The sequence below is a fragment of the Anastrepha obliqua genome, chromosome 1, assembly GCF_027943255.1.
Source record: "Anastrepha obliqua isolate idAnaObli1 chromosome 1, idAnaObli1_1.0, whole genome shotgun sequence".
Classification (NCBI taxonomy): domain Eukaryota; kingdom Metazoa; phylum Arthropoda; class Insecta; order Diptera; family Tephritidae; genus Anastrepha; species Anastrepha obliqua.
This window is the reverse complement of record NC_072892.1, coordinates 114,978,601-115,005,088: the sequence shown is the minus strand read 5'-3', so window position 1 is coordinate 115,005,088 and position 26,488 is coordinate 114,978,601. Positions and strand designations below refer to the sequence as shown.

The following is a 26,488-nucleotide window of genomic DNA, read 5'->3' as shown; positions in this document are numbered from 1 at the left end:
GCAAACCTTAAATGGAGAAAAAGAGCAAAATCGTAAAAAAAAAAATTTTATTCAATTTAATTAAAAATTTTTAAAATCTGCACTTTATTATACAAACATTTATTTGGCTATAAACTGCATACTTGAAATGTTTCTGAAAATTTTGAATAAAAAGCAGTACCAATTAAAAAATTATATTATTTGCCATAGCTGCATAAAAGTCACAGGACATTACTTGGAAAGCAGTTGAAGTGTCTACGTGCTGCTGCACAGGTTTTCCTCACCGTTAGCTTAGGTCAGTTAAGTTACGCTGGTTGTCACTCCCTATAAGGATGTATAGAGGCCCGCTTAAGCTTGGATACACATTGTGACACCACTAGTTTGGACTCAAGTTCCGGCCTCTAATTCCCAGTCTGCTGAAACCACTTCACCTCTCTAATAAGCAATAAAATACTGTGAATGGCTGCGAATTCCAAGTTTGCCAGACATCCTAAGTAGTAAAAGTTTATGCAGCTATTTCAAGTTCTGACACGAGCGAGATAGTGGCAGAGGAAGTGTTCAGTATTCTTCACCTCGACTTCTCCTCGTTCCTGCAGCTGCGACAGAAGTCGTTTGAAAGAAACCAAGTGAGGGAGACGGTGAGGATGCCAACACCTGTACCAATGGAAGGCCGATCTATTTATTCATTCTAGGCGAGATCAGCTTAGTTAGTTTTTTTCATTGCCGTGACGGAATGATACATTCGTTAATGCTGAACTAAAAATATGGTGACGTCAATAACACAAATTCACTTAAAAATGAGCAAGAAAAGCGTTTTAGTACTATTTTCCAAGGGTGGGTACATACATACATCAAGTTCACATAATTCATACATACATGCACATAAATAAAAATAAAATTCACTTTTATACGCTCATATATTTTTTTTAATTTTTTGTGTGCTTATCTGAAATAGTCTTCCAAATAACTGAACGGAATTCTATAAGATTTTACTTGCAAAAAAAGTACGCACTAGCGCGTACTATTGACTATTTTCATTATCTCCTAGCTGGATGTGGTATGTTTATACGTTATCACCTCAATAATTGAGGAAAATGAAACATTTTATCAAATACTGATGCCAATTCGAAAGCAAAGTTCGACATTAACAGAAATTCAAATTGTTGCAACTTAGTTCGACACATTTTAAACCTTTTCACTCCCGATTATGTATAATTGACTTAAAAACATCTTTTTTTCTTTTGGAATTTTGCAAATGTTTGGCGAGTCAATACTGATTTTCCACTACCATGAGCTAAAAAATACATAACTATGCATGTAAGAGAAGCACCTTGAGGTACATAAGAGCCTGTCGCTTGGCATCACGCGTTATATGGCTGTAAATTTGTTTATTACGAGCAGGTTTGCTTTTTCAAATAATTATTTTGCTACCCGTAAACTGTCAATGTGTGTGGTAGTAAGTAAAATTTATTAATGATCGCTGTCCTTTTCTTTTTTTTGTTAAGAGAAAATTTGTTTTGCTTTATTAAAATATTATTTGATCTGTAAAAGGATGACACTAGACCCCTAGGATCTCTTGTGTTGAAAGTGCTATGTATCTGGAGTCGAAGATATTATTTTATGTGCATGTCACTTTATTAAAACAAAAATTGTAAAATGTATTTTATTGATGGTATTTCATTCGAAAGCTACAACTTGTTTCTTCTTTAAAGAAACGCATGAATTCCGCGCATGCACACTGCGTTAAACATCTACAGCACTACGACTTGTGGGCCAGTTTTGACAATTTACTTGTTTCCTATTTAATTTTAATAATTTTTTTCAACCATACAAGTTTAAATCCACTTAAAACTTGGCAAACTTTTTGCAAATTTAAAAAAACTCAACAAATTCGTATACAATTTCACAATTTTTAGTTAGCATTTTTGGAAAAAATTTTAAGTACACAGTTTTATAGTCCATTGATTAGGTTAGGTTGAACTGGTTGACTTGCAGTCACGTGTAGACCGGTTCGGTCCATAATGATACCAGAAGGATTTCATTAGTTATGCGTTCTTATTCTAATGCGAATTGTAGTTGGAAATATCTCCTCAGATATCACGGCAAATATCTTCCAACCCATCAAAACGTGGCACCCCCAGATATTTTAAACGTGTTTTGAGAAATGCAGGACATCCGTAAAGAAGATGCTCTACAGTTTCTCTTTCCTTGAGCCCTGCTTCCTACATCTCCTTCATTCCTTGCTGTCTGAGATGCTACGCTGCTACTGGGCTATGTTCTTTCAGCACGTCATAGTTGTACAATCTTTTCGTGTTATTGATAATACAAATCGAGTACGACTGTGATCGTCATGTTTACACATAATCTTAGCATTCCTGCAAGTGGACAGACTCTCCGATCTTGTCCTGAATTTTCCGATCATATTTTCGTCTAATATATATTTGTATTGACTTTGGTTCGAAGATAATCCGAAGATAGAGATACCCCGTTTTTCGGTATATAGTGTACTATCGCGCTCTCAATAGAAATGTAGCTTACAATTCGCTGCAAACCTTTCAACTACCTCCTTGCTCTGACGAACGATCTCGGACGTTATACTAAAGGATGTAATTGCTTTAATGGCTGACTGACTACATATATACTAAAAAGTAAGGTGAATTTATTTGTCAAACTTCGCGGGATTAAAATTTCGCTCTAGTTATTTTTTTCATGAGTTGGCAGCACTGTTAATAACATCTGGACGAACTTTCATGTGAATGTCATTATCAGTAATATATTTACGCTTGTGTTTACCAAACGACCAAGAGTGCATTTTTCAATTTTTACAATGTCTGATTTGATTGAGCAGAGAAGTGCCATCAAATTTTGTTTGCGGAATGAAATTTCGACTGCGGAAACGTTTAGCATGTTGCAGAAGGCATTTGGTGATTCGACCATGTCGCAGAAAAATGTTTATAAGTGGTACAAAGACTTCAAAGAGGGTCGAGAACGTGTTGATGACTTGGAGCGCTCCGGACGACCATCGACGTCAACAGATAATCAACACGTCAATAAAGTGAAGGAGTTAGTGCTCAAAAATCGTCGGTTGACTGTTAAAGACCTTTCTGATATGATCGGAATATCAGAATGATCTGTGAAAACCATTTTGAAAGACCATTTGGGCCTACGAAAAGTCAAATCTCGTTTGGTACCGAAAACTCTCAATTTCTCGCGTTGATGTGTGGGAAACAATGCTTTCAGACTATCAGGACAAGCTCAAATGCATCATTACGGGAGATGAGACTTGGATTTATGCTTACGACCCTGAAATAACCGACCAATCAAGCGAATATCGTGCTAAAGGCGAGGCCAGACCGAAAAGAGCACGTCAAAGTCGTTCGAAAATAAAGGTCATGGTGACAGTTTTTTTTTTGATTTTCGTGGTGTGGTGCACTATGAATTCCTTCCACCTGGCCAAACTGTTAATAAGGAATATTATTTGAGCGTTATGCATCGTTTACGTGAAGCAATTCTAAAAAGACCAGAATTATGGGCCAACAACTCTTGGTTTTTGCATCACGATAATGCACCGTCTCACACTGCACTCGTTCTTCGTGACCGTTTCGCCAAAAATTCCACGCATATCGTTCCGCAACCACCGTATTCGCCTGATTTGGGTCCGTATGACTTCTGGCTATTCCCAAAACTCAAGGGACCACTCCGGGGAACGCGTTTCGAGTCGATTGAGGAGATAAAAGCTGAATCGAAGAAGGCGCTGATGGCTATACCGGAAATGGACTATTTGGCATGTTTCGGGGATTGGAAAAATCGTTGGCATAAGTGTATTTCATCGAGAGGGGATTATTTTGAAAGGGATGAAATTGATGTACAAGAATAAATAAAGATTTTTCATTTTACAACCAAATTCACCTTACTTTTTGCCCACAGTAGTATGCAAAAGTTAACCTTTGAGTTTGCCCCAGTAATTTCATAAGCTAGGTCTGCTGCCCTTCGACTTCCTTATACACTTGTAAAATAGCACATGATTTTTTGGGCAAAATTGATTTTAACAGTGCGAATTTTCAATACTTCTTAGTAGGAGAAAGAGAAAACAAGAGAGAATCGTAGGCAAATACGTATGAAGTTGGCATCATTCTGAAATAAGCACGCCGCACATTTCAAAATTGCAACAAACACCACTCGACCGAAATTACCTCACTTTATTACAGTTTGACATCTGTTTATCAGCAATAACCGATCGATACTCGAATAATGAAAGTGCAATCGTATCACTTGTAGCGTAGTAGCATTGATTGTAGTCAAACTTTATTCAAGTTGCATGCAACCTACATTGCAGGCACATACGTCACGGCCAACGCATTTTTTCCAGAATTTCTAATAATCTGAATTCATCCTACTTCAGCAGTGAACTCCTCGAATCTTCTTACCTAACTTCTGGTTTAATAGGTAACTGATGCTGTAACAGGTTGCATCGGCATTTCTGTATGTCGGCGTATGTGTGTGTCTGTGAGTGTATACGAATATGTATACATATATACCATGCTGTGCGTTGTGTTGCATGTGGGCAGATAATAAATACTTCGTTTGTTGCTAGTGCATAAATACTCAGAGGAAGCATAACTCATGTAGCGCTTCACAACCACTTAACTCATAAATCTTTTGAAGCTACAGCCATCGACTACTGAGATGGAAAAACGACGTACATGTAATGCTTGTACAGTTATTAGCAAAATTATTCGTGAGCATCCGCCGCTTCAAAAAATTACATTTTTTAATGGAAAAATTAAAACTACCAGTCGATATGAGGTCACGTGCAATTTAAACACTCAAGCTAACTGAAGTAGTCTCTCTCCCTTAAATATAAACCACATGGCACTTTATTAAGGCGAGTACGAATTACGCAAGACTTTCGAAACATCCATTGTAAAGAAATATCCTACAATTGGGTCTTGGACTCAAGTTCTGTCTCTAATTCCCAATATGGGGAAACTACTTTGTCTATCTAACAAAAAATAAAATATTATGGATGGCTGCCCATTCCAAGTCTGTTGGAAGTTCCAGAGAAGTAAGAGTTTAGCCAGGAATATCGCGTTCTGCCAAGAGGGGGACAGTAGAAGAGCAAATGTTCAACTCTCTCTATCCTCTTCTCGTTCCTGCAGCTCGAATAGAAGTCATTTGAGGGAAACCCCACTCTTTTCCCATATGTTCCCATGTAGCCTTACCTAATTAAATTAGGTTTTTCTTCAAAAAATAAGGTAATATCTTTATGGTGGCCCAACCGGGCATGTGGGTTAAAAAAAATTGCTCAATTTCTCACTTGGCTATAGAAAAACTATTGACAGCTCTTTTGAGATATCAAGACAATTTTCATTAAGCGTGATACGACTTGTTTAGATTTCTTTAATCACACTAAGTTTTGATGAAATTATATTACATTTTTTATATTCAGTAGTAATATGTTTTTTTAATAATATTAATATCCAGTGGCTTCAAGGTTGCGAATTAAGTCAAACGAGACAAAGCCTGCCCAAATTACGTTCTCTCTCAAAAGTGGAACTTGCGTTCTTGTTATACTCAACAACTTGGATATTCCATGGTGTAATGGGAATAAATACTTAGGCATGCATCTCGTCACTAAGCTCATATCTTTACAAAACGCAATGCACTGGAAATGAATCTCAGAAACCTCCATTGGTTACTTAACACAAAATCCCAGGTCCCACTTTTCGAAACCAATCTGGACCTGTGGAATGTCACCGTAGGGATCCGTGGCAACCTCAAGTATATAAGAAATTAAAAACCATGCTCTTGTTCACCAAGAAAAAATTCTTGACTACCCAAAAGCCCCTTATTTCTATATTCACTTCTCATACAGTGTCTTTTCAGCGACTTAAAAGGAAACGAATGCAACGAGATTTTTTAGACGGAGAAAATGCTAACCTCATTAGGGGAGATATGATCAAAAATCACTGAAAATTTTGAGCGGCTTCACACTTGCACATTGTTAACTAAAATTTAATCGGCTTTGAAACTACGATCCCAATTGAAAACAAATTTTTTTTTTTTTCTAGTTTTGATGAACATTTTTCCGATTTTTGTAAATCTTATGCAAAATTTGAAATTTGCATTGTTATTTCTTACATAATGAACTACATTTCTGTAAAAAAATAAATGAGATAAGAAAATAAATAAGTATTTAGATAGTCAAAACTTGCCAATATGTGGTGCGCTTATATTTAATAGTTTCGGAGGGTTTGTGCCATGAATAGCGCATTGAATATATTTTTAAGGCATGAAGAGAGTTTGGCTTACTCACACATACCTATGATTTCCAAAAGCCTCTCAAGAAGTAGTTAAGTGATGATAATTAACTAGTTTTTTTAGCCCATTCATTGCAATAGTTACCTGCAATAACCGAATCGTCCAACTTTTCCCACAATAATTCGATTGTTTCACGCAGTACCAGCGGACTAACTAAGGTTCGGTAAGTCGATGGTATTTTTTTTTTAATTTTGAATCGTCATTAATTTTGTTAGAGTCTTACAATATTTGATTTAAAATTTCAGAAAAATCGGTTTAAATGTAAACGAGAAAACGTAAAATAACCGATGCAATGTCAGTAGGAATTCCACCACTGACACAGCTGGAAATTCGTTACTCAGTACTTTACGGTTTTCCACATAAACTCAAGCCCGTGGAAATTTCTAATGAGTTCCAAACTGCATATAAAACGGACACTCCATCTCTTAAGACTATTTGTAAGTGGTAACAAAGATTTCACACTGGACATTTTCCTGTGGCGGACGAGCGTCGAGAAGGACGACCACAAACGTCGACCGACGAGATAAATGTGGCCTTGGTGAAGCGAAAAATTGACGCAGACCCACAAATGACTGAAAATGATAGATGTAGTGAAGAGGCCGTGAATGTTATGGTAGTATTGCGAATATTGCATAATGATTTCCAATACACAAAAAAATCTGCTAGATGGGTTCCACGAATTTTGAATCAGAGCCAAAAAGAAAGCAGAGTAAATTTTGCTCAATATTTTTTAAGAAAATTCGAAAACTGAGAGTCTAACAATTTTAGTATAAGGGGGGAATAGGTAATTATTATTATTAATTACAGTAATTAAGTGCCAGTCCATGCTATGGAGCCCGAAATGAGCAAATCCACCTGTGAAAGTCAGGCAGTAAAAATCAGCAACAAAAGTGATGTTCTCGGTTTATCTCGCCAGAGCAAAAAAAACTTGCTGCTATTCCATTAGATTTTTCTTAGACAGTAACGCCAAGTGATATACTGAAACCTTCTTTCAAAAATTTACTTGAAAATAGGATAAGCGATGATAATGCGCCAGCTCACACTGCAGAAATGATACGTAATTTCATTGCGATTTTGGTATTGAAAAGATTCGTTTATTGCGATATTCTCTGGATCTGGTGCAGTGTAATTTTTGACTATTTCCAAAAATTAAGAAAAATTTGAGAAAAAAGCCTTTGGTAGCAATGAAAAAGGCGTTTAATGCTGAACCTATGAAGCCGCAAAAACACAATTTTGAGCACGCGATTTCAACGGCGGATTTACAGATTAAAGAATGTTTTTAAATTAATGGTGATTATGTGAATACGATAAAAAATAATGAAGATTAAAAATAAGAATAAATGTATCCTATTTTTTAATTAAAGTGAGCGAGCTTTTGTTTGTTAGAGTTTGTTAGACCGATTTATTTTGGAAAAGCGAGTACGGGTGGATGAAAAGTTAGAACCGAAGCACGATTATTTAAAAAAAAAATTAGATGATTTGCAAATGCTGGTGAGCCGTGTGCATATCCTTCCATGATGAAATTGTAAACTTTATTGAATATATTGGAAAACGAATAATAGTTCGCAATACATTATACTCGTATATAGTCTTAAGGTCATGGAGAAATCCAATCACGTTTAACGAAAACCCTTTAGAGATCTGCTTCCTTGCCAGCATTTGCTAGTATTTGTAATGACTGCATCATGCTTTAGAGTCACTATACAATAATAAGTTCAAATAAAAAAAAAAACAACACGCAACTATTAAATTTAGAAAGCATTCTCATTGTCTGCCATCACAAACCTAATTCCCCAGTAAGTCACTCGGGTAGTAAGTAATAAAGAGCTCTCAAATTAATGAATCGCAAGTGCTTTATGTGGTCATTTTCATTAACTGTTATACTCAGTGGAAATAATAATTTTATCGTTCAATAATTTAATATGTCAGATAGTTCCTGCTTCGGCATAAGTATGTACACGTACTCGTACACACACATACACACATATTTACCTAATTATATAAATAATAATGATGCTTGCAAGTAGGTCGGCCACATATTTAGGACTCATTTAATTTGATGAATAAATGTGTAAATATGCAGATGGAATGAGGAAACTGTCACACGACTGTAATTGTGATATGAAATCTGTACGTTGGAGTTATTCATAATGTTGACTTTAATTAGCTTACATAATTCATACCCATACATATGTACATACTTACTCACATTCCTTCCGAATGAAAACAAATTTTATGTATTTTGTAATTGAAAAATTTGTACTCAGGACATGTAGGAAAAATCTGAACTAAAGGAAGAAAATATTGCGCACCTCTGGTACTAAATATATTCACCATTGCGACCACTTTGCTACTTAAATTACGCGGTCCAACAATGGTCTTCAAAATGTGGCAGTGTCAAATGGAGTGACCTACCATTTTACGCCGCTTCCAAACGGCAGCTGGTTATTACGAGGAGCACAAATGGCAGCAATACTCGGAGGTTTGCCATTGTCGCCGAGGAGCCACTGCCATTAGAAAAAAACTTTGTCTATCAATTACTGTTTCTTGTCCGAGGCCTACATTACCAAGAACGCGTTTCTTTGCTTTTTGTTTTAGAGTTTTAGCTATACGCTTCCGCTTTTGTTATTTTGCTATACGTAAGAAAATGACAGGAGTAATAATTGTAGTTCTTGTTGCGCACTGGGTCGATCTCCAGCCTATTTAATAGGACTATGTTAAGTTCGTGCGGTTTTTTTTCGAAATTTGAAACTTTATTGACGTAAAATGGTTACAAATTTAATATTCAAAGTATTGTCTATCGCTTGCTACTACTTTTTCCCATCTTTCTGGCAATTCACGGATTCCCTTTGTGAAAAATCCGGTCGGTTTTGCCGCAATCCACGAATCGATCCATTTTTTGACTTCATCGTAATTACGGAAGTGCTGGTCAGCCAGGCCATGTTGCATCGATCGGAAGAGATAGTAATCGGATGGCGCAAGGTCTGGACTATACGGCGGGTGGGGTAGGACATCCCATTTGAGCGTTTCTAAGTATGTTTTGACCACTTGTGCAACATGTGGCCGAGCATTGCCATGTTGCAAAATAACTTTGTCGTGTCTATCGGCGTATTGCGGCCGTTTTTCTCGCAGTGCTCGGCTCAAACGCATCAATTGTCGTCGGTAGACATCCCCCGTAATCGTTTCATTCGGTTTCAGTAGCTCATAATACACAACACCCAGCTGGTCCCACCAGATACACAGCATAACCTTCAGGCCATGAATATTCTGCGCCGACGTCGATGTTGAAGCATGGCCAGGGTATCCATACGTTGCCCGACGTTTTGGATTGTCGTAATGGACCCACTTTTCATCGCCAGTCACAATTCGATGCAAAAAACCCTTTCTTTTGTGCCGTTGAAGCAGTTGTTCGCATGCCATAAAACGGCGTTCAACGTCTCTTGGCTTCAATTCATACGGCACCCAATGGCCTACCTTTCGGATCATTCCCATGGCTTTTAAATGTTTGGAAATGGTTGATTGATCAACTTCCAAAGTTTTTGCAACCTCTTCTTGCGTTTGAGCCGGATCTTGATCGAGCAATTCCTCCAATTCGGTATCCATGAACTTTGGCGGCGCACCCTCGCGTTCTTCGTCTTCCAAGCCAAAATCACCACTTTTAAAGCGTGCAAACCACTTCTGGCACGTTCGCTCAGCTAGAGCATGCTCACCATAAACTTCCACCAAGATACGATGACTTTCGGCTGCTTTTTTCTTCATATTAAAAAATTCCCCGCAAAAACACATTATTTGGCACGAAATTCGACATTTTCAAGTGTGGTAAAAATATTGTTGTTTACGCTTCAAATAAAAAACTTATACTGACGTTTGTGCCTTACGACAGTAGCTCTCCAATGAATGTTTGGAAATGTGGATCGATGGAATAATAATCAAGTTACGCCCTCTGTTGTAAAACCGCAAGGAACTTATTCATAGTCCTATTATTTTGGCTGAAGTAAACTTCAACGTACCCTCTCGAGTATCAACGCAATCTAAGCCTCTATGCATGCCATTAAATAACTTACTCATGCCAAAATTTTATTTCGCATTTCAGCACTTTTGATTTAGCCGATTTGCTTTCACATTAAACAATACGATGGTATCCTTTATCAATAAATGACTGTCGATGGTATATGTAACTCCAATTATATAATCAGCTGATGAGTTTTTTCTATACCGATCAGTTTTCGACCTCGACGCTTAACAAAGTCCTGCCTTTCTTGGTCTAGCGCTAAACAAAAATTATCGGTATCGGTATATTCTCTCGTCGGATGGATGGAAAAAAGGCAAGCGTTGGGTTTATCAATCTATCCTATTTTATAAAAAAAAAAATGTGCTACAAAATACTGAACAATCGAGAAATAAGGATATATTCCAATAATAATAATTCCACTGCGGGTGAGTGTCTCCACTGTTGCGTCGCGCTTACTAGTAGTTATACTGTGGGCAAAGTATTCGTTAGAAAGGGAGCGATGTGGAGTTTAGTGGAAAAAGCAAAGTAGGCATATGCACACATGGAGTCACCGTTATGTGACGCTTTCAGCATATTCACGAAGATTATCAGCAAGTATGCCGAGTGAGTGGAGAAGAGAGTTAATTTTCGTGCTGACTTTTTCACTATACAATTTAAGGAAGTTCTACTTAAAAAAAATATAAATAAATAAAAAAACAGATCACATTGTCTAACTGCTCCAAGAATGGAAAAATAGGATAAACAAATTGGAAAAGAAGCTCGGCCGAACACTAAACTTATATACATATATTAGGGTGACTCAAGGGTGATGCAGATCTCTGACAGCAATTATTTGTATTATGTATTAATATTTTTTTTCGACGATGAGGACTAGAAAATTCAAGAAAAATCATCAGCAAAATCATAAAAAAAGTTTTTTTTTTTCAAACAGCGGTCACCCCTCGGCAGGCAATGGCCTCCGAGTGTATTTCTGCCATGAAAAAACTTCTCATAAAAAAATATTTGCCGTTCGGAGTCGGCTTGAAACTGTAGGTCCCTGCATTTTTGGAACAACATTAAGACGCGCACCACAAATAAGAGAAGGAGCTCGGCCAAACACCCAAAAAGGGTATACGTGCCAATTTTTTATTATTTTTTAAAACTGATCAAAACTTTTTATGAAAATCGTTGTTCTGCAAGAAATGTATGGTATTTCGCATAATGCGTGGCTTTTTCTTAATATAACTAGCGTTTTAGGAAACAATCAACCCTTTTGGGGCACTGAAAATCCACATGTTGTTCAAGAAAAAACTGCATACAGTCACTCTTTTGAATTTATTTTTTAGTGTGCATTATGCCCAACCTTGCTCCTAGGTTTTTGATCTCAACCACGGAGGACATTTAAAGAGAGGACACATGGCGATCCTGCTAGTACTTTACAATAATATGACGATTGTAGAATATCACGATATTTTGAGTGAGTGACTTAAAAACATTTCTTAAAATTCAAAGAGATGCATAAATATGTATACCAATGAACGAATTCATTAAGGGCAGCCTGGAACCAAAGCACATCCTCTGGATTTCTTATCGAGGCGACAATTTTTAAATCGTCTGCATTTAATAGATGCCTGACAAATGAAAATATCTGCTAATATACAGGCATGTTCTGCAAATCGTTTTCGGGCAATATTTTCGCATTTTCCGTTTTCAAATCGTTTGACATGTTCTGTAAATCGTTCCGTTTTCGTTTTTTTTTCGAACATCAGCAAATCGTTTTTTCACCCTGTTCTGGAAATCGAAATCGTTAAAATTTTCCAGTTTTATTTTCGGCAACTTAAACGTTAGCGGTTTGTGAAATTCTTAAAACTGTTTGTTGAAATAAATTTATCAAAATGTGAGTATTTACTCAAAATAACTGCATATATTTATGTAAATAAAAGTGTTTATTTAAAATATTTAAAACTTATTCAAAAACTTTTAGGGGAAAACACAAGAACTCCAAGCAAGAGCTAATTTTAGTCGAGTTTATGGAATCTCATCCAGATTTGGGGAAGAATTTTTCGAAGGGCGACAGAGTTGCTGTTGAGGAAAAGTGGAAAGAGCTAACGACGCTGCTAAATGCAGAAGGGCCGCCCCAAAAAGATGTTAATGGATGGAAAAAAGTAAGTATTTAGTCAAATATTAAAATAAATATTTTTGAGTTGTCTTTTTTCAAGATATGGTCTGACTGGAAGGGGTGCATTCGGAAAAAGGTTGCCCATAACAATCTAGAATCGAGGGCAACAGGAGGTGGACCCTTTAATAAGCATGTACTGACGAGCAACGAAGAATGTGTTGCAAGAACTTGTGGAATTTTTGCAGCCGTTGAGGGCATAAGCCATTCTAGAAGCTTTGGGACAGAAGAAAATAATAGCGCTATCGAATCTGAGGAAGAACGTCCCCAAACAAGTAGGGAAGCGGTGGCTACCCCGAGAGCTGCAAAAAGGCCACGAGTGTCAACGCAGGACAGCCTTCAGTCGTGTATGGCAACGCAATCTAGTTGTATGGAGAAAATATCCACCACTTTAGATAACATTTGCGAACACCAACACAAGATTGCAAAATCGCAGGAAGATGAAAGGGAAGAGATTCGACGACTTCGTCGTGCTGTTGAGAAACAAAATGAATTGCTGGCAGAGCAAAATCGCTTGAAGACTCAAAGTATAGAGCAAAAGCAAAGACATTACCTCAAAATGGAGCAGTTGCAACAGGAAACAGTTAATATTAAAACTAAAATGCTTGAGATAGAGACTAAAAGATAAATATAAAAGAATCTTATTGAACTGTTATGTATATATTTACTTTTAATATGAATAAATTTTATGTTTCATAATATTAAATTTCTAGCAATAGAGTCTCTTATATTTCTGCCAACACTATATAAACTACTGTTTTCCTCATTTTCAGCAATTTCCTCATTAATTGGATTGTTTTCTAATACGGTTTCCGTTTCAATGTCATCTATTTGATTACTCCTACATATGTTATGTAGTGCGCAACAAACATTTATTATCTTCACTACCTTTTGCGGCGTATATGGCAGGGTAGTTTTCAAACAACGAAACCGACTTTTTAATACTCCTATAACACGCTCAACGATGTTACGTGCTTTTCCATGCTGCTGGTTAAATCTGTGTTCTGCTGATCTTGGGCCTGGGTTTCTATATGGAGTCAGTAGAAATGGCTCTATACCAAAACCAGAATCTCCCAGTAGCCAAGACCCTCGGTCACCAGCTTCATACTGCGATAGGTAATAGTGTTTTGCACTGCTCATACTAAATACGAAAGCGTCATGGCTTGCACCAGGCCGAGTTGCATCTACTGCTCTTATTATCATATCAAAATCACAAATCTGTAAAATAAAGGCAGTAAATTTTAAATTTTAGAAACACAATTTAAATTCATTCTTACAATCATTGCGTTTATGCTAAAAAATCCTTTTCGGTTAAAAAATAGATGCTCGTTCTCAAAAGGTTTAATCAGAGCCACATGTGTTCCATCAATACACCCTATTACTCCTGGAATACCGAATTTTTCTACAAAATGAAGTTTTGATTTTCTAGAATCTTCTTCAGACATTTTCAGCTTAATCCACTTAGGACACAGAACATTTTCCAAAGCATTGATCATTTCGGATAATATTTTTGAGACTGTGCTTCTACCCATAGCAATATCTGTATCCTTTCCGACGGAACGTTGATAGGAACCCTCTGCGAAAAACCTAAGACTTGCTGCCAGCTTTAACAAAATAGGTATGGACGTTTCCTTGACGAAAGATTTTACTTCATTCAGCACTTCTAAAAAAGCGTACTTGTTTAGGCGATAGTTGGAAACAAATCTAAAGTAGAAAAACTTAATGAATGCCACAAAGTATAACCATTTCTAATCTTACGTAGAATCCGGTGCACTGAGAGGATTCGAATGGTCTCTTAAACGCCGCCTATCTATTCTACTTTGGTAATCTTGCTCCTGTTCGTTTAACACATAAGCTGCCATAAAAAACATGATAATTTTTTATTAAATCCGTTTATTTTGATATTATTTCGTATTTTTTGCCAACGAATTCTTTTGTCATTTGGTTTGTTTAATTGCCAAAGAGAAATCAGCTGCTTCGAACTTAAATTCGAATTTAAATGAAATCGTACGAATTACAGAACACCCAAAACAAAATCGTACGAATTGCCATTTCGAATCCGAATTGAAATCGCGCGATTTTCAGAACATGCCTGATAATATCATTTATGAATAAGACGAAAAGGAGGGGACCTAAAACACTAGATTGAGGTATCCCAGAAGTGTCAATGAAAGCGGCAGAAAATGCACCCTTTATTGTAACGAGATTCTCCCTCAATTTCTTTTAGTTAGATATGATTTTAACCATAAAAGGCAAACCGAGAGAAAGCCAAAGAGCTCAGTTTACATAAAAGAATTGCATGTGATGCAGTGCCAAAGGTCTTGGAGAAATAATATAGATGCAATTAACTTGAAGTCCAAACGAAAGTGACCCAATTTAAGATTCCCTGAAAACGGCCAGATTGGAAACAGTGGACCTACTTGTTACAAAACCATGCACGAGCTACGTGAAAAGTATGGTCCATCACAATAAGCACGAGACGATTACAGAGCTGAAGAAGGAAATATAAAATATATTTGAACTTGACCAGGCTTCATAATTAGAATTAGGTATAGTTCTAAACTATCGAGAAGGAAAAGGAGGCAAATCCCGTACTAGACAAAGTTCTAAATTCACTAGAAACGTATCAGCAATAAAGAATATTCCTGCAGGGTTATTTAATAATACACCACAATTTTGCGTGCATGCTGGCTGCGGCCAAATTCAATACGTTTAAACGTAATTGAGCTAATTTCAAAATTTAGCCAAAAGTTGCGCCTATTTTCGGGCGACATATGACATGTCCACAAGCCTGTATATGCGGTGACATACATATGTGTGTATACATACTCCCACCACCTACGCAATGTGCAATTCTGTGGGTTCGCCCTAATTCCCTTTCGGTTTTTGAATGTGTGAAACCGAAATGGTGGTAATTTACACCCAAATGTTTGTCAGCTTGATCCCGACCAACAAAGAGAGAAAGACACGTCTTTGTAAACTAGCAAAGCCATTTACGCTGGATGCTTGCACTGTGTAGCAGTCTACTTACATAAAATGGGTTGGCTGCTAACACCTCCAGCAAACATTAGTTGAAAACTTTTCACCAACTTTTCAACGTTTCTATCGTTATTTGCACGTGTTTTTGTTTGTGTTTTCCAATGTGTGCATTAGAAATTTACTTGCCAGGATGTGAGCTTCACATCAAGCCAACTGCCATCAAAATCAAAGGTGGTTGTCTAGCGAAATCATTTCAGAAAGAGGAGATAGGCATTATCATCAACTGTCATTGAAAGGCGGAGCGTAAAGTCTTGGAGAAGCAAACAGGGTGGTAATGAGGAGCAAATGGGGTGCGAAATATTTGACGTGAATTTGCAAAAAAACTTTAGTATGTGAGAAAATCAGATATAAAACACGATATTTGTGCAACAAAAAAGATATTTATGGAATAAAACATATAATGACAAAAACAAAAAAAAAAACAAAACGCCCACACACACCTTGTGATGTTGAAAAATTTTTACATTTAATGTTTTTGAATTAAATTTTAATTAATTATCAATTCAAACATAGTTCGTTCTTTAAGAAAAAATTTTAAACTTTTTAATCAACGTTTTTAGAAAAATTGTGAATATCAATTTAAGAGCAGTAAAATGAAAGCATGGGCTATCTCAAAAATCGAAAAAGAAAATTTATTTATTACATTTTATTGAGAATTTTGTTCCATATGAAACACATTTTTTATGTGAAGAAAAAGTTCCCTATAATATGCAAAAGGAAATTCTTTTTTTACATCAACAGGATTTTTGAGGTGCTTCAAATTTTCACTTTATTACATTAGAATTGCATGGGAAATGCCTTTGCTAAAGAATAAACTATATTTTTATGGAAAATTAGTTAAAATTAAATGTCAAAATTATAATCACAAGACATCTGTGGGTTTTATTGTCGACGCGTACATATATGTATATAAAAGGCCTTTCAAAAGTGACGCCTAGATATCAGTAGTAAATAATTCCTAGACGGTACGTTTTTTATGTGATTTTTCACATTTGTTAAATATACAGATGCACAATTTTACGCGATAGAGCAACGCGTAAAAATTATTGAAGCTTATTATGAAAATTGTCAACTTTTAAAAACAACACATCGCAAAATTCGCGATATTTTTTATGAAAATAGTCATCCGAATGAGTCGGAAATTCAAAGAAACTGGTTCTGTTGAGAATAGAAAATAGATAGAAAAAAGTTGACGCTCTATTGAAAATATTGCTGCTGTAGGGCAAAGTGTTCCTAAATAACCTTCAGCATCGATATCTCGACGTTCTCAAAAATTAGGCATTCAAGAACCTACTGTGGGGCGGATTTTATCTGTAGACGCGCTTATTGTAGATATTTAAATGATGTATTATAATTTTTCACATATCATTTTTAATAGTCGAAATTTAAATAAAAACAGTGAAACCTGAAAGAATCTAAATGTTAGATACCCTATTTTAAAACAACATCTAAACGAGTCTTTCAAAAGATCCTTCATATGCCTTTTTCAGATAAAGCACAAAAAAATTAACTAAATGGAAAATAATTTCACTTTAATTGATTATATTTCGCGACTATGACTACGGCGTTCCGTGCAGACCAACCGGTTGACCCAATTTTATGGCACTCATTTTTTGCTGATTATTATCTACTTAGGACTTAGTATAATGAACGACACAAGTGATCAATCGTTTTTGGTATATCAGCAGAGATCAGTGACTTGAGTTAAACTAGACCTAGGCGCTTAATTACTTGGTCCATTCTATGATATGATTAGGTTACCAACAGTTCGTCTAAACAGTGATGGCGTGACAGCTTGAATTTTATGTTGCATCGTTCTGCGGAATGAATTTAGCATTGATTTATGAAATCGCAAAAACATGAGTCATTTGCTTGCAGGGCTCAGATTTGATGATATCGCTTGTTCGGTCCAAAGTAATTGTCCTCGCTAAAGAAAATTTCAGAATGAAAACCTAGTATATCATCCATTTGACTTTAAGCTCATCTTTCATAAGATGCTGCCTAGAGAACAAGGTGCAATCATTTTAGCCAAATTTAACGTTTGCCCTGCTTTCATGAGGCCAATCAATATTCAGGCATCTGGGCACTTACTTTTTAATTATGCCTATAGATCTGCTAGGCAGGGATACTTGTCGTGTGCTGAATTTTATGATTAGCACACCTCGTATGTCATAATTCAAATATTACTCTTGCCACTCTCTGTCTATCTCTCTATCTATCTTTCTCTCTGAATTTGATGTCTTTTTCGCGGCAAATATTTAACTAATATTACGTTAATATTAATATTATGTTCTGGCTGTCTCCTGATCGAAAAAGCGAAACCAGATCGATCATGTTTTGATAGATGGAAGACACGGATCATTACCTTGTTGCAGCCAAATTGCGTACACGCCTCTGTGCAGCAAAAAACAAACATCTACCTACGCAAAGAATGTTCAACATCGAAAAGCTGCACTCACAACAGACAGCCAGAAGATTCACCACTCGACTGTCACTCTTGCTCTCAGAGAGCACTGCCCAACAAACCGGCATGCACGAGCAATGGAGCAACATTTCTCGTTCCCTACGTACCGCCGCCGAAGAAGAAATCGGATACCGGCGAGCCCGAAAAAACAGTTGGTACGATGAGGAATGTCATGCTACCGCTGAAAGAAAGGATGCCGCCTATAGAGCCATGCTGCGAGCGGGCGCAACGCAAGCCATGTGGGATCGCTACAGAGAGCTAAAAGGGAATAGAAGATATCAGAAAGAAGAAACGAAAGGCCGAAATACGTGAGTGCGATGAGCTTGAGATGCTGGCCAACAGGAACAACGCCCGAAAATTCTACCAGAAAGTTCGGCGGCTTACAGAAGGTTTTAAGACCGGGGCGTTTTCCTGTACGAACAAAGACGGCGAACTGGTGACAGACGTACAGCGCAATCTTAAATTATGGAGGGAACACTTCTCGAACCTGTTAAACAGTGATAGCTGCGCATATCACAGAGAATGTGAAGATTTCGATACGCCAATAGTTGATGGGATGGATGGGATAGGATTTCCCATTTCAGTGTTTTCAGGTAGGTCTTAACGGGCTTGGCAACGTGAGACCGAGCGTTGTCATGCTGTATAATCACTTTTTCATGCCTCTTCGCGTATTGCGGCCGCTTCTCGGGCAGCGCTCGGCTCAATCGCATCAATTGAAGTCGATACCGATCCCCAATGATGGTTTCGCTTGGTTTTAACAGTTCATAATAAATAACACCAACTTGATCCCACCATTATATATAGCATAACCTTCGCAGCGTGAATATTCGGCCGAGGCGACGACGTAGAAGCATGACCGTTTCAGCTCTCGATGCGCTTCAGCCGCCGTTTTTTTCGAATGAAAGAGGAAAATCAACACTTGCCGCAAATTACGGTTATTCGGCACGAAATCGGAGATTTTCACAAAACCAAAAGTATATGATTCCAAAACAAAATCATTAATGTGTCGAGGCAGCGTGTTTACCATATGTCTAAGCTTGGTTTATGATGTTTAGGTTATGTTAGAATCGACTAGCACACACTGCTGGCGGCATCTATTTTCAAACAGCTTAGTTGCGCACCCGCTAGCTTGCGGCAATATAGGGAAAACGGTTTAATGAGCTTGCGATATTTTAATCTAATTGCATCCAAGATGTGGATGATCGTTTTTTCCATGGCATCTTGAAAGTAGAAAGCATTGATTTTATTATGGGTAAGTCAAAAGGCTGACAAGGGCATATAATTGACTATTTGTTATAAACAAAATTGCAGAATTTCAGAGTACAAAAATTTCTATAGCTCGAGTTTTTATTTTCCCATCCATAATGTGTAATCCTTATTAGTCGATTTTTTTATATTTTTCTTCCCATAACTGGTAGTTTCTTTAAGTTGATAATCGCAATAACACGTATTTCCCTTGGATAGGGAATTTTCGCGTTGATTTTTAATTTTTTTTCCGCTGACAGTGTTGGGCTTTTCTCTCATATGAAAAATGTTCAGTATTCGTTATATGAAAAAATATTAGTGCGATATTTGAGCTACTTGAAACTTGTACCAAAATTCATGAGACTATAACCGAAATTTTTCTGCAAATTTTGATTAAAAAGTGTAAAGTTTAATGCCATTTTTTTAATTTGCACAAAGATGAAAGCTTGGCTTGATATACTATCAAAATTTATCAATAAGACCTTCTGCTATAGTTATTTAACGTAGTGTATAAACGAGGTTCGTTTGAAAAGTCTTTGCAAAAATAAGAACTTCGTCCAACGTTGCTCTAGTTTGTTGATCCCTACCGAATAAAAAAATATGTGCATGTCCGAAAAGTGGTCACTCGTTTCTTCAATCACCTCCTCGTTTAAATAAAGTCTTGTTCCCGCCAGCCGTTTCTTCAAATAGGGGAACAAAGAGAGTCAAATCTGGATAATAGGGTGGAGGTGAAACGAGTCGGAACGCTATTTCCATAAATTTTATGACCACAACTGCTGAGGCATGAGCTGGTGCGTTGTCGATTCAAACGAGTGTCAAACTTCTTCCAAGAAATACTAATAACTAAGCATAACCTCGATATGCACCAGTAGTGCTATTTTGCAAGGACCTTTCAAACGTCCCTCGTAAGCTTCCCATCCCATTATGAGCATCTATAAAGTTATAATAAAACAAAATTTGTTGATAAAAATTCGAATACTTTTAAACGCAAATAAATATAAGTTTTCAGTGGTTCTATAGGGTTTTCCAATAAGGGCAAGCGGATATTGACAGGCTGTGGCGGCCATGTTGATTTGCTGTTGTTGTTTGTTATTCATCCACTGATGCCAGCGATTAAGCAGCAACGCAAATTATCAAATTGCATTATGAACGGTTTAAGGGTATTTACATCGTTCGTGGAGGGCACGTGAATGGTTTTTTAAAGTAAATAAAAAATTTCGTGAACCCCTTACACGTTTACTTTATTACAAACTGGCCGCCATCATACCATGTTGACTTCTTTTATCATCCATATTTCACGGCATACACTCGAACGTAGATGCTATTCTTCCATTTAAATGCCACCCTTAACAACTGAGTCTCTACCCGAGGAAGAACTTAACGTGGAAGGTTTTGGAGAAAATCTTGGCTTATGTGAAAGAGAGCCACCCTTTGAGGGCATTATGAAATGCACTAATAATTCCGTTACATGTATCCGCTGGAATTTAAAATATATAACAACAGTGATTGCCGCATTTTTCATGCCTTGAAAAGTTTTCCTCATTCCATTGCACAACTTACACATTTTTGAGGTTTAGCGTCTGCTATAAGACGTCATATATGAAATGTGTCGTAAACTTTATGCTAAGGATGTGACAACAAGCGCTACGTACAACAACAAAAGCAACGATGATATAAGGAGCAATAACAACAATCAAACAGAACAAAAACCGTAACAATAGCAAACAGCGTTGGCAGGCAAAGGACCAACACAAGTGGCATACAATTCTTACACTGCACCAAGGCGCAACGGTCGATGTGTTCTGAACATTTACGCTTACGCCCAAAATAAGCGTAAAAACAAAAACAACGCAACAAACGTCAAACTAACAAAAACGGCAAGAGGAAACAGGAATTCATTGCATGTGCAATTTCAAACTTCAAATGCTGTAACTTTAGCTGCAACTCAAGTTAAGCTGCAGTTTTATGTTTGCTTGCATGTTGGATGCTTCATTCTGGTTATTTTTTTTATTTGTATTTTCTTGTGCCGCATGCTGCATCTCTTGCATAAGTATGAGCAGTGGCAATGGTGACGTTCATTTGCCCTTCAACATTCTAAACGAGCAAATACCCATACATATGCAAATAAAGTAAGTGTACGCCTTGGGGATGTCAGGGCGTATGCGTGACGAGCTATAACTGTCGCAAGCATGCATCGTTTGGCGTTTGTCGGTTGTACGCCGGTGTGTCAGTGCGTGTATGGTTATGCATATTATATTATCATATTAAGCGCTACAAGGCTGTTAAGGCGCTCACGTTTCGGTTTATAGTAAGTATGTACTGTTTTCCTTTTCCTCTTGTTGGTATTGAGTGCTCATTTACGTATCACATACATACTTACACACACATACATACAAGTGAAGGGATACAAACACACTGCTGAGGGTTTGTAAATCCTCAGTGGTATTAAGGTAGCTTGATTTAGCGACGCGAATGTACGACGTACATACAGGGTTGTCCATATACAGGTTTTTTTTTTTATTAACAAAAATGGAGAAATAAAACTGGCCTCAGTAAGAAAGACATATCGCACCCTAAATACAAAAGGGTCACAACTCAAAATTTTCCACACCCGAGCTTGACTTGTTTACAGTAGCACAGAAAACAAACTATGTGACATATCACGCTGAAATTTGCCATGTAAGCTTATAACAGTCCTACCAAAAACCAAAAAATTTATTTTTGCCATATGTCATCCGCGGACCGTTTTATTGATAACGTCTCGTTCATATTTGAGCAGAAGTACATTTTGAGTTGTGACCCTTTTGCATTTAGGGTGCGATATAATCCCGTTAATTATGGAATACCTTAAATTTCACTCAGCCACATTTGCTCGATCCAATCTTCAAAGACCTTGCGCTGATGGTTTCTGACTTTGTCTGACGAATAGTGCGGACGATGCAACCTTAAGGGTTTGGGTCGTATTTGGATTATCCACAAATTATAAATATCGTTCTTCAAACTCATCACACAAAAAATTGAACCAGGTCAAATTGCAGTCAGTCATTGGGCATAGCTTTTACCTCGAAATTTGCAACATTTTTTGTTTTGTCTTTCTCTTTTGCTCGGGGAAGTACCGTCGACGTCATTCTGCTAATGACATTTTTTTAATTGAATCAGCTGAATGAATTTAGGGGAAATACTGCATAACTAGTTTGCCCACGAAATGACAGTTTTGCGTTAACTTTTGCATGGCGTGATCTCATAATAGCAAAGATAAAATTTACGCTGCTTACAATAAAAGAAAAAGCTCAAATTTTGAATAAAGTAAATGTGGGAATTTCCATTAGCTATTAGCATTAGCTAAAAACTTTCACGAAGGATGGTTCCATATGTAGAAGTCCATGCAAAGCGAATAGATCTGGCGGTAAATGAGGGCATCAAATAAACAGTAAGATTCTGGAAAGTTTTTGAACCATTGCACGTTGGCATCGGCGAATATCGCAGGCGATCATTAAAACATTAAGTGATATGCCTATGGCCTAAAAAGAAAAAAGGTTGGATGGCCTTAGCTTTATTTGAAGAATGGCTTCACAAAACATTTGTTCTGGAGGTATTTTAATTTTTTATCAAAGCAAAGAATCCTGTTTTCATCAATTTTGTTTTAATAAACAGGTAAAAGAGTTACTTCGTGCACAAAAGCTTCCGGAACAAACACTTCTTCTTGTTGATAATGCTCCATGCCATCTTAAAGAAGATAGTTAAAGACCTAGGAAGTCCAAATATCGGATATCCTCCACACTGTACGGCTCTACTACAGCCCATGGATTAAAATCCTATAAGGCTTACTAAATTGAGCTACAAAAAATCCCTCTTAAATCACATTGTTCTGTTTTTTTTTTTTATTGGCGCGTATACTCTTTTTGGGTGTTTGGCCGAGCTCCTCCTCCTATTTGTGGTGTGCGTCTTGATGTTGTTGCACTAATGGAGGGACTTACAGTTGCAAGCCGACTCCAAATGGCAGATATTTTTATGAGGAGCTTTTTCATGGCAGAAATACACTCGGAGGTTTGCCATTGCCTGCCATTTTCTTAATTTTGGTGTTTTACCGAGATTCGAACTGACGTTCTCTCTGTGAATTGCGAATGGTTGTCACGCACCAACCCATTCGGCTAAGGCGGCCGCACATTGTTGCTCGTGGAGAAACTATCGATGAGTCACTGTGAAATGTCGACCTGAAAAATTCATTCTGCTTTTTCGCTAGGCATGGGATGCTCTTACCACAACTTCCACTCAGTCACCGTTTCAAAAACTGTTTGAAAAAGGGTTTGAATGGGATTCTGACAATATCGTCCCTCTTTCGGAGTTACGTTTACAAATAGCTGATGATGCATCCAATACTCAATTCATTGCAACTTCGCCTCGGGAAGTAGAACCATTGCAGCAAGTCTCCCAATCTGAAATCGAGCAACCTCATTCGGAACCCACAGCTTTAAATGAAGAATGCTGTAATGAAGACGACGGAACAGTCGGTGAAGGACCTAACGACGTGATGATAAATACGAATAAAATAACACTGTAGGAGGCGATATCAGCATTCAATGTATGCTTGGATTGGGCAGAGAAAATCAGTGCTTGCTTAATCGATGTTATGACGCTGGAGGTGCTCAGAAACTTTGTGGTACTGAACAGGCGGGAGTGCCCAAAACAAACAAACATGGAAAATATCTTTCATTTCAAATGAAATTCATCGCTTTAAAGTGTGTTTATTTAATACAATAAAAACAAATAAGCTTGGAGTGCTATCGGTAAAAAAACTCTTTCAGTTTGTATGGGAAAAACGTCAGTATTTGCGACAACCTCGAAACCGAACCCGGTTTGCATTACGTGCAAGAATTGAGCTTCTACTGTATATGTACTGTATATTTATAATATTTACTCGCAACGGGCGCATAATTATGGTTTTGCAGCCCCCACCGTTGATCGAAATAGCCTTTTCAGCTACATTTTCGAAAAAGAAATGTTGAAATCGCATACAGGTTATTCAATTTCCTGTTTTTGACATATGCCCCCCTTAGATTTGTGGGGTAAATACTTCTTTTTGTCGAACTGACTAGATGCTTCATTTTATCCAAAAATTATTTTCAACAAATTCATTGTTTGGACAACACAACATTTACTTGGCAAAAATAAGCTTTCAAATATCCCGGCAAGACAATCATATCGTCCCCTTAGTATTAAAATAGCCTATAAATTTGTTGATGTTTTGAGAAAATGAATTTCAAACTTTTTGTCGAAAGTAGCTCTCACTCAAATCTCGTTATGTCTGTAAATATTTATTATTTTTTGACTGACGTTTTGACCCACTTTGTGGAACTAGAATTTGACAAAATTTTGACCACATATAAAATCGACGATGGAGAGTCCAAAAATTCAATAAAAAAATAATAGCCTATGAGCACATAGGCTATTGTTATACTAAGGGGACGATATCATTCTCCTGTGGTAGTTTAATGACTGAAAATAAAAATTATGAGATTGAATAGCAGTCGATGTCCAAATAACAAATTATTACAATAAAAAATATGCCAATATTTGGTCCACCCTGTAATGGCATACAGGATTACTCGATGGCTAAGCATGGTCGCACGCCACTAAGTCATACAAGTACTACTACTGAGCATGCAGCTAGTTTGTTTTTGTTTCTTCCACTACTCATCCATATGCATACGCGTATGTATGTATCGCAACGTATTAATATGTTGCGCTGTGGAGTGGCTTTAGCCGTCGCTTCGTTGATGCGGATATGCCAAATTTGCGATAATAAACTTTTAATAAGCAGGTTTAAGTAATAAATAACACATGCAACAACGACAGCTACACTCGTATTAAATTCATATGCAACACCTACTACATGTAATCAGACAGCAATTGAGTTATGCACCGCCCCACAGTGGTTTGACACAATTCCTCAATAAATTGTTCAGGCGAAAGGGTTTTAGTAAGAGAAACCGGTGTAGATTGGAAAGAAATTATTTACATTTTTACGGCTAAGTGGAGTATGAATCAAAAAAGAAAAAAAGTATTAAGATTACTTTGGGAGTAAAAAATGAGAGTTCAATTTTGCATTCATGTTTAAACTCTTCTCGAAACTAAATTTTCGAAAATAACTAACATATATCTGTCATCAACACCATCAGATATCTAGCATCATTTGACAGACAATATTCCATTCCCGTTTAGAATGAACAAAATATGTAGATAAAAACATCCCTTGGTTCATTTTACGCTGTGGAAGTACCGTTTCAGCCACTGCAGGGACTTGTTTTCTTAAATTCGTGGCATTGCTGTCGAATGATTTGGGTAACTGCAAAAAATTGTATACAAATTTATTTCTTGTTTACTTATAAGATGTCTTAGTGCCTTAAAAATTATATATTCAAATGATTACGTCTGTATAGGCACAGCTCTTCTCAATCCGGCGTGTATCGTACCGAAAGCTTTAAATGCATTTTTATCGAAACTAATATACAATATCCTTTCAGACTTTCATAATCACCATCTTTGTCATCACCATCGTTAAATTAAACCAAAACTGAATATGGTGCATGGGGGAAGAAAACTTGAACTGATTGCCTCAGGTTTCATAGACTATCTGTCGATATTCTGCTATTTCATAAAAACATTTATTGGAATATATAATAATATTAATAAAAAGTACATTACTATTAAAAGATTTCATAATCTTAAATTTCTGGATGTTCCAACGAGATGATACCGAAACTATATCAGGCTTAAGAAAAAACTGAAGTGGGACCAGTGTTTGAATTTAAACTAGTTTTATCTTTGTCTTCTTATGCTTGTCTCAATTTCGGTCTCTATATCTATCTTTGCTGCATCTTTCTCATGTTTATCTTGTTTTTCATTTTTATCTTTTTCATCTTCATCTCCATATTCATTTTTGTTTTCATCTTCATCTCCATATTCATCCTTATCTCCATCTTCATCTTCATCTTCATCTTCAGCTTCATCTTACTCTTCCTCTTTATCTTCATCCTCATCTCTATTTTAATCTTCATCCCCACCTTTATCTTCATCTTTATCTCCTCCTTCAACTTATAGTCGTTTTCTCGGACTCGGAATATAAAGACTAACGTGAAGAGCCCGAACTTTGTCCAGTGTATTCAGAGACGTGCTTTTAATGTCAAAAAAGTTGGAGAAGTTGTTGATATTGATTGTAAGCTATAAAATGTTGTAATAGATGATTTGAAACAGAGAGGAGTTTAATGCTCAC

At 36.9% G+C, this 26,488-nt stretch overlaps 1 protein-coding gene across 1 annotated transcript; it reads right to left on the bottom strand.

The window, feature by feature from the left end:
* Positions 1-13,160: 13,160 nt before the first annotated feature.
* LOC129236763 (putative nuclease HARBI1) lies at positions 13,161-13,881 on the bottom strand. Its single transcript, XM_054870969.1, has 2 exons — positions 13,745-13,881; positions 13,161-13,685 (listed from the first exon to the last, which is right to left on the bottom strand). Exons 1-2 carry the CDS (start codon positions 13,748-13,750, stop codon positions 13,161-13,163), a joined length of 531 nt encoding a protein of 176 aa, XP_054726944.1. The 5' UTR covers positions 13,751-13,881.
* Between the last annotated feature and the right edge of the window lie 12,607 nt (positions 13,882-26,488).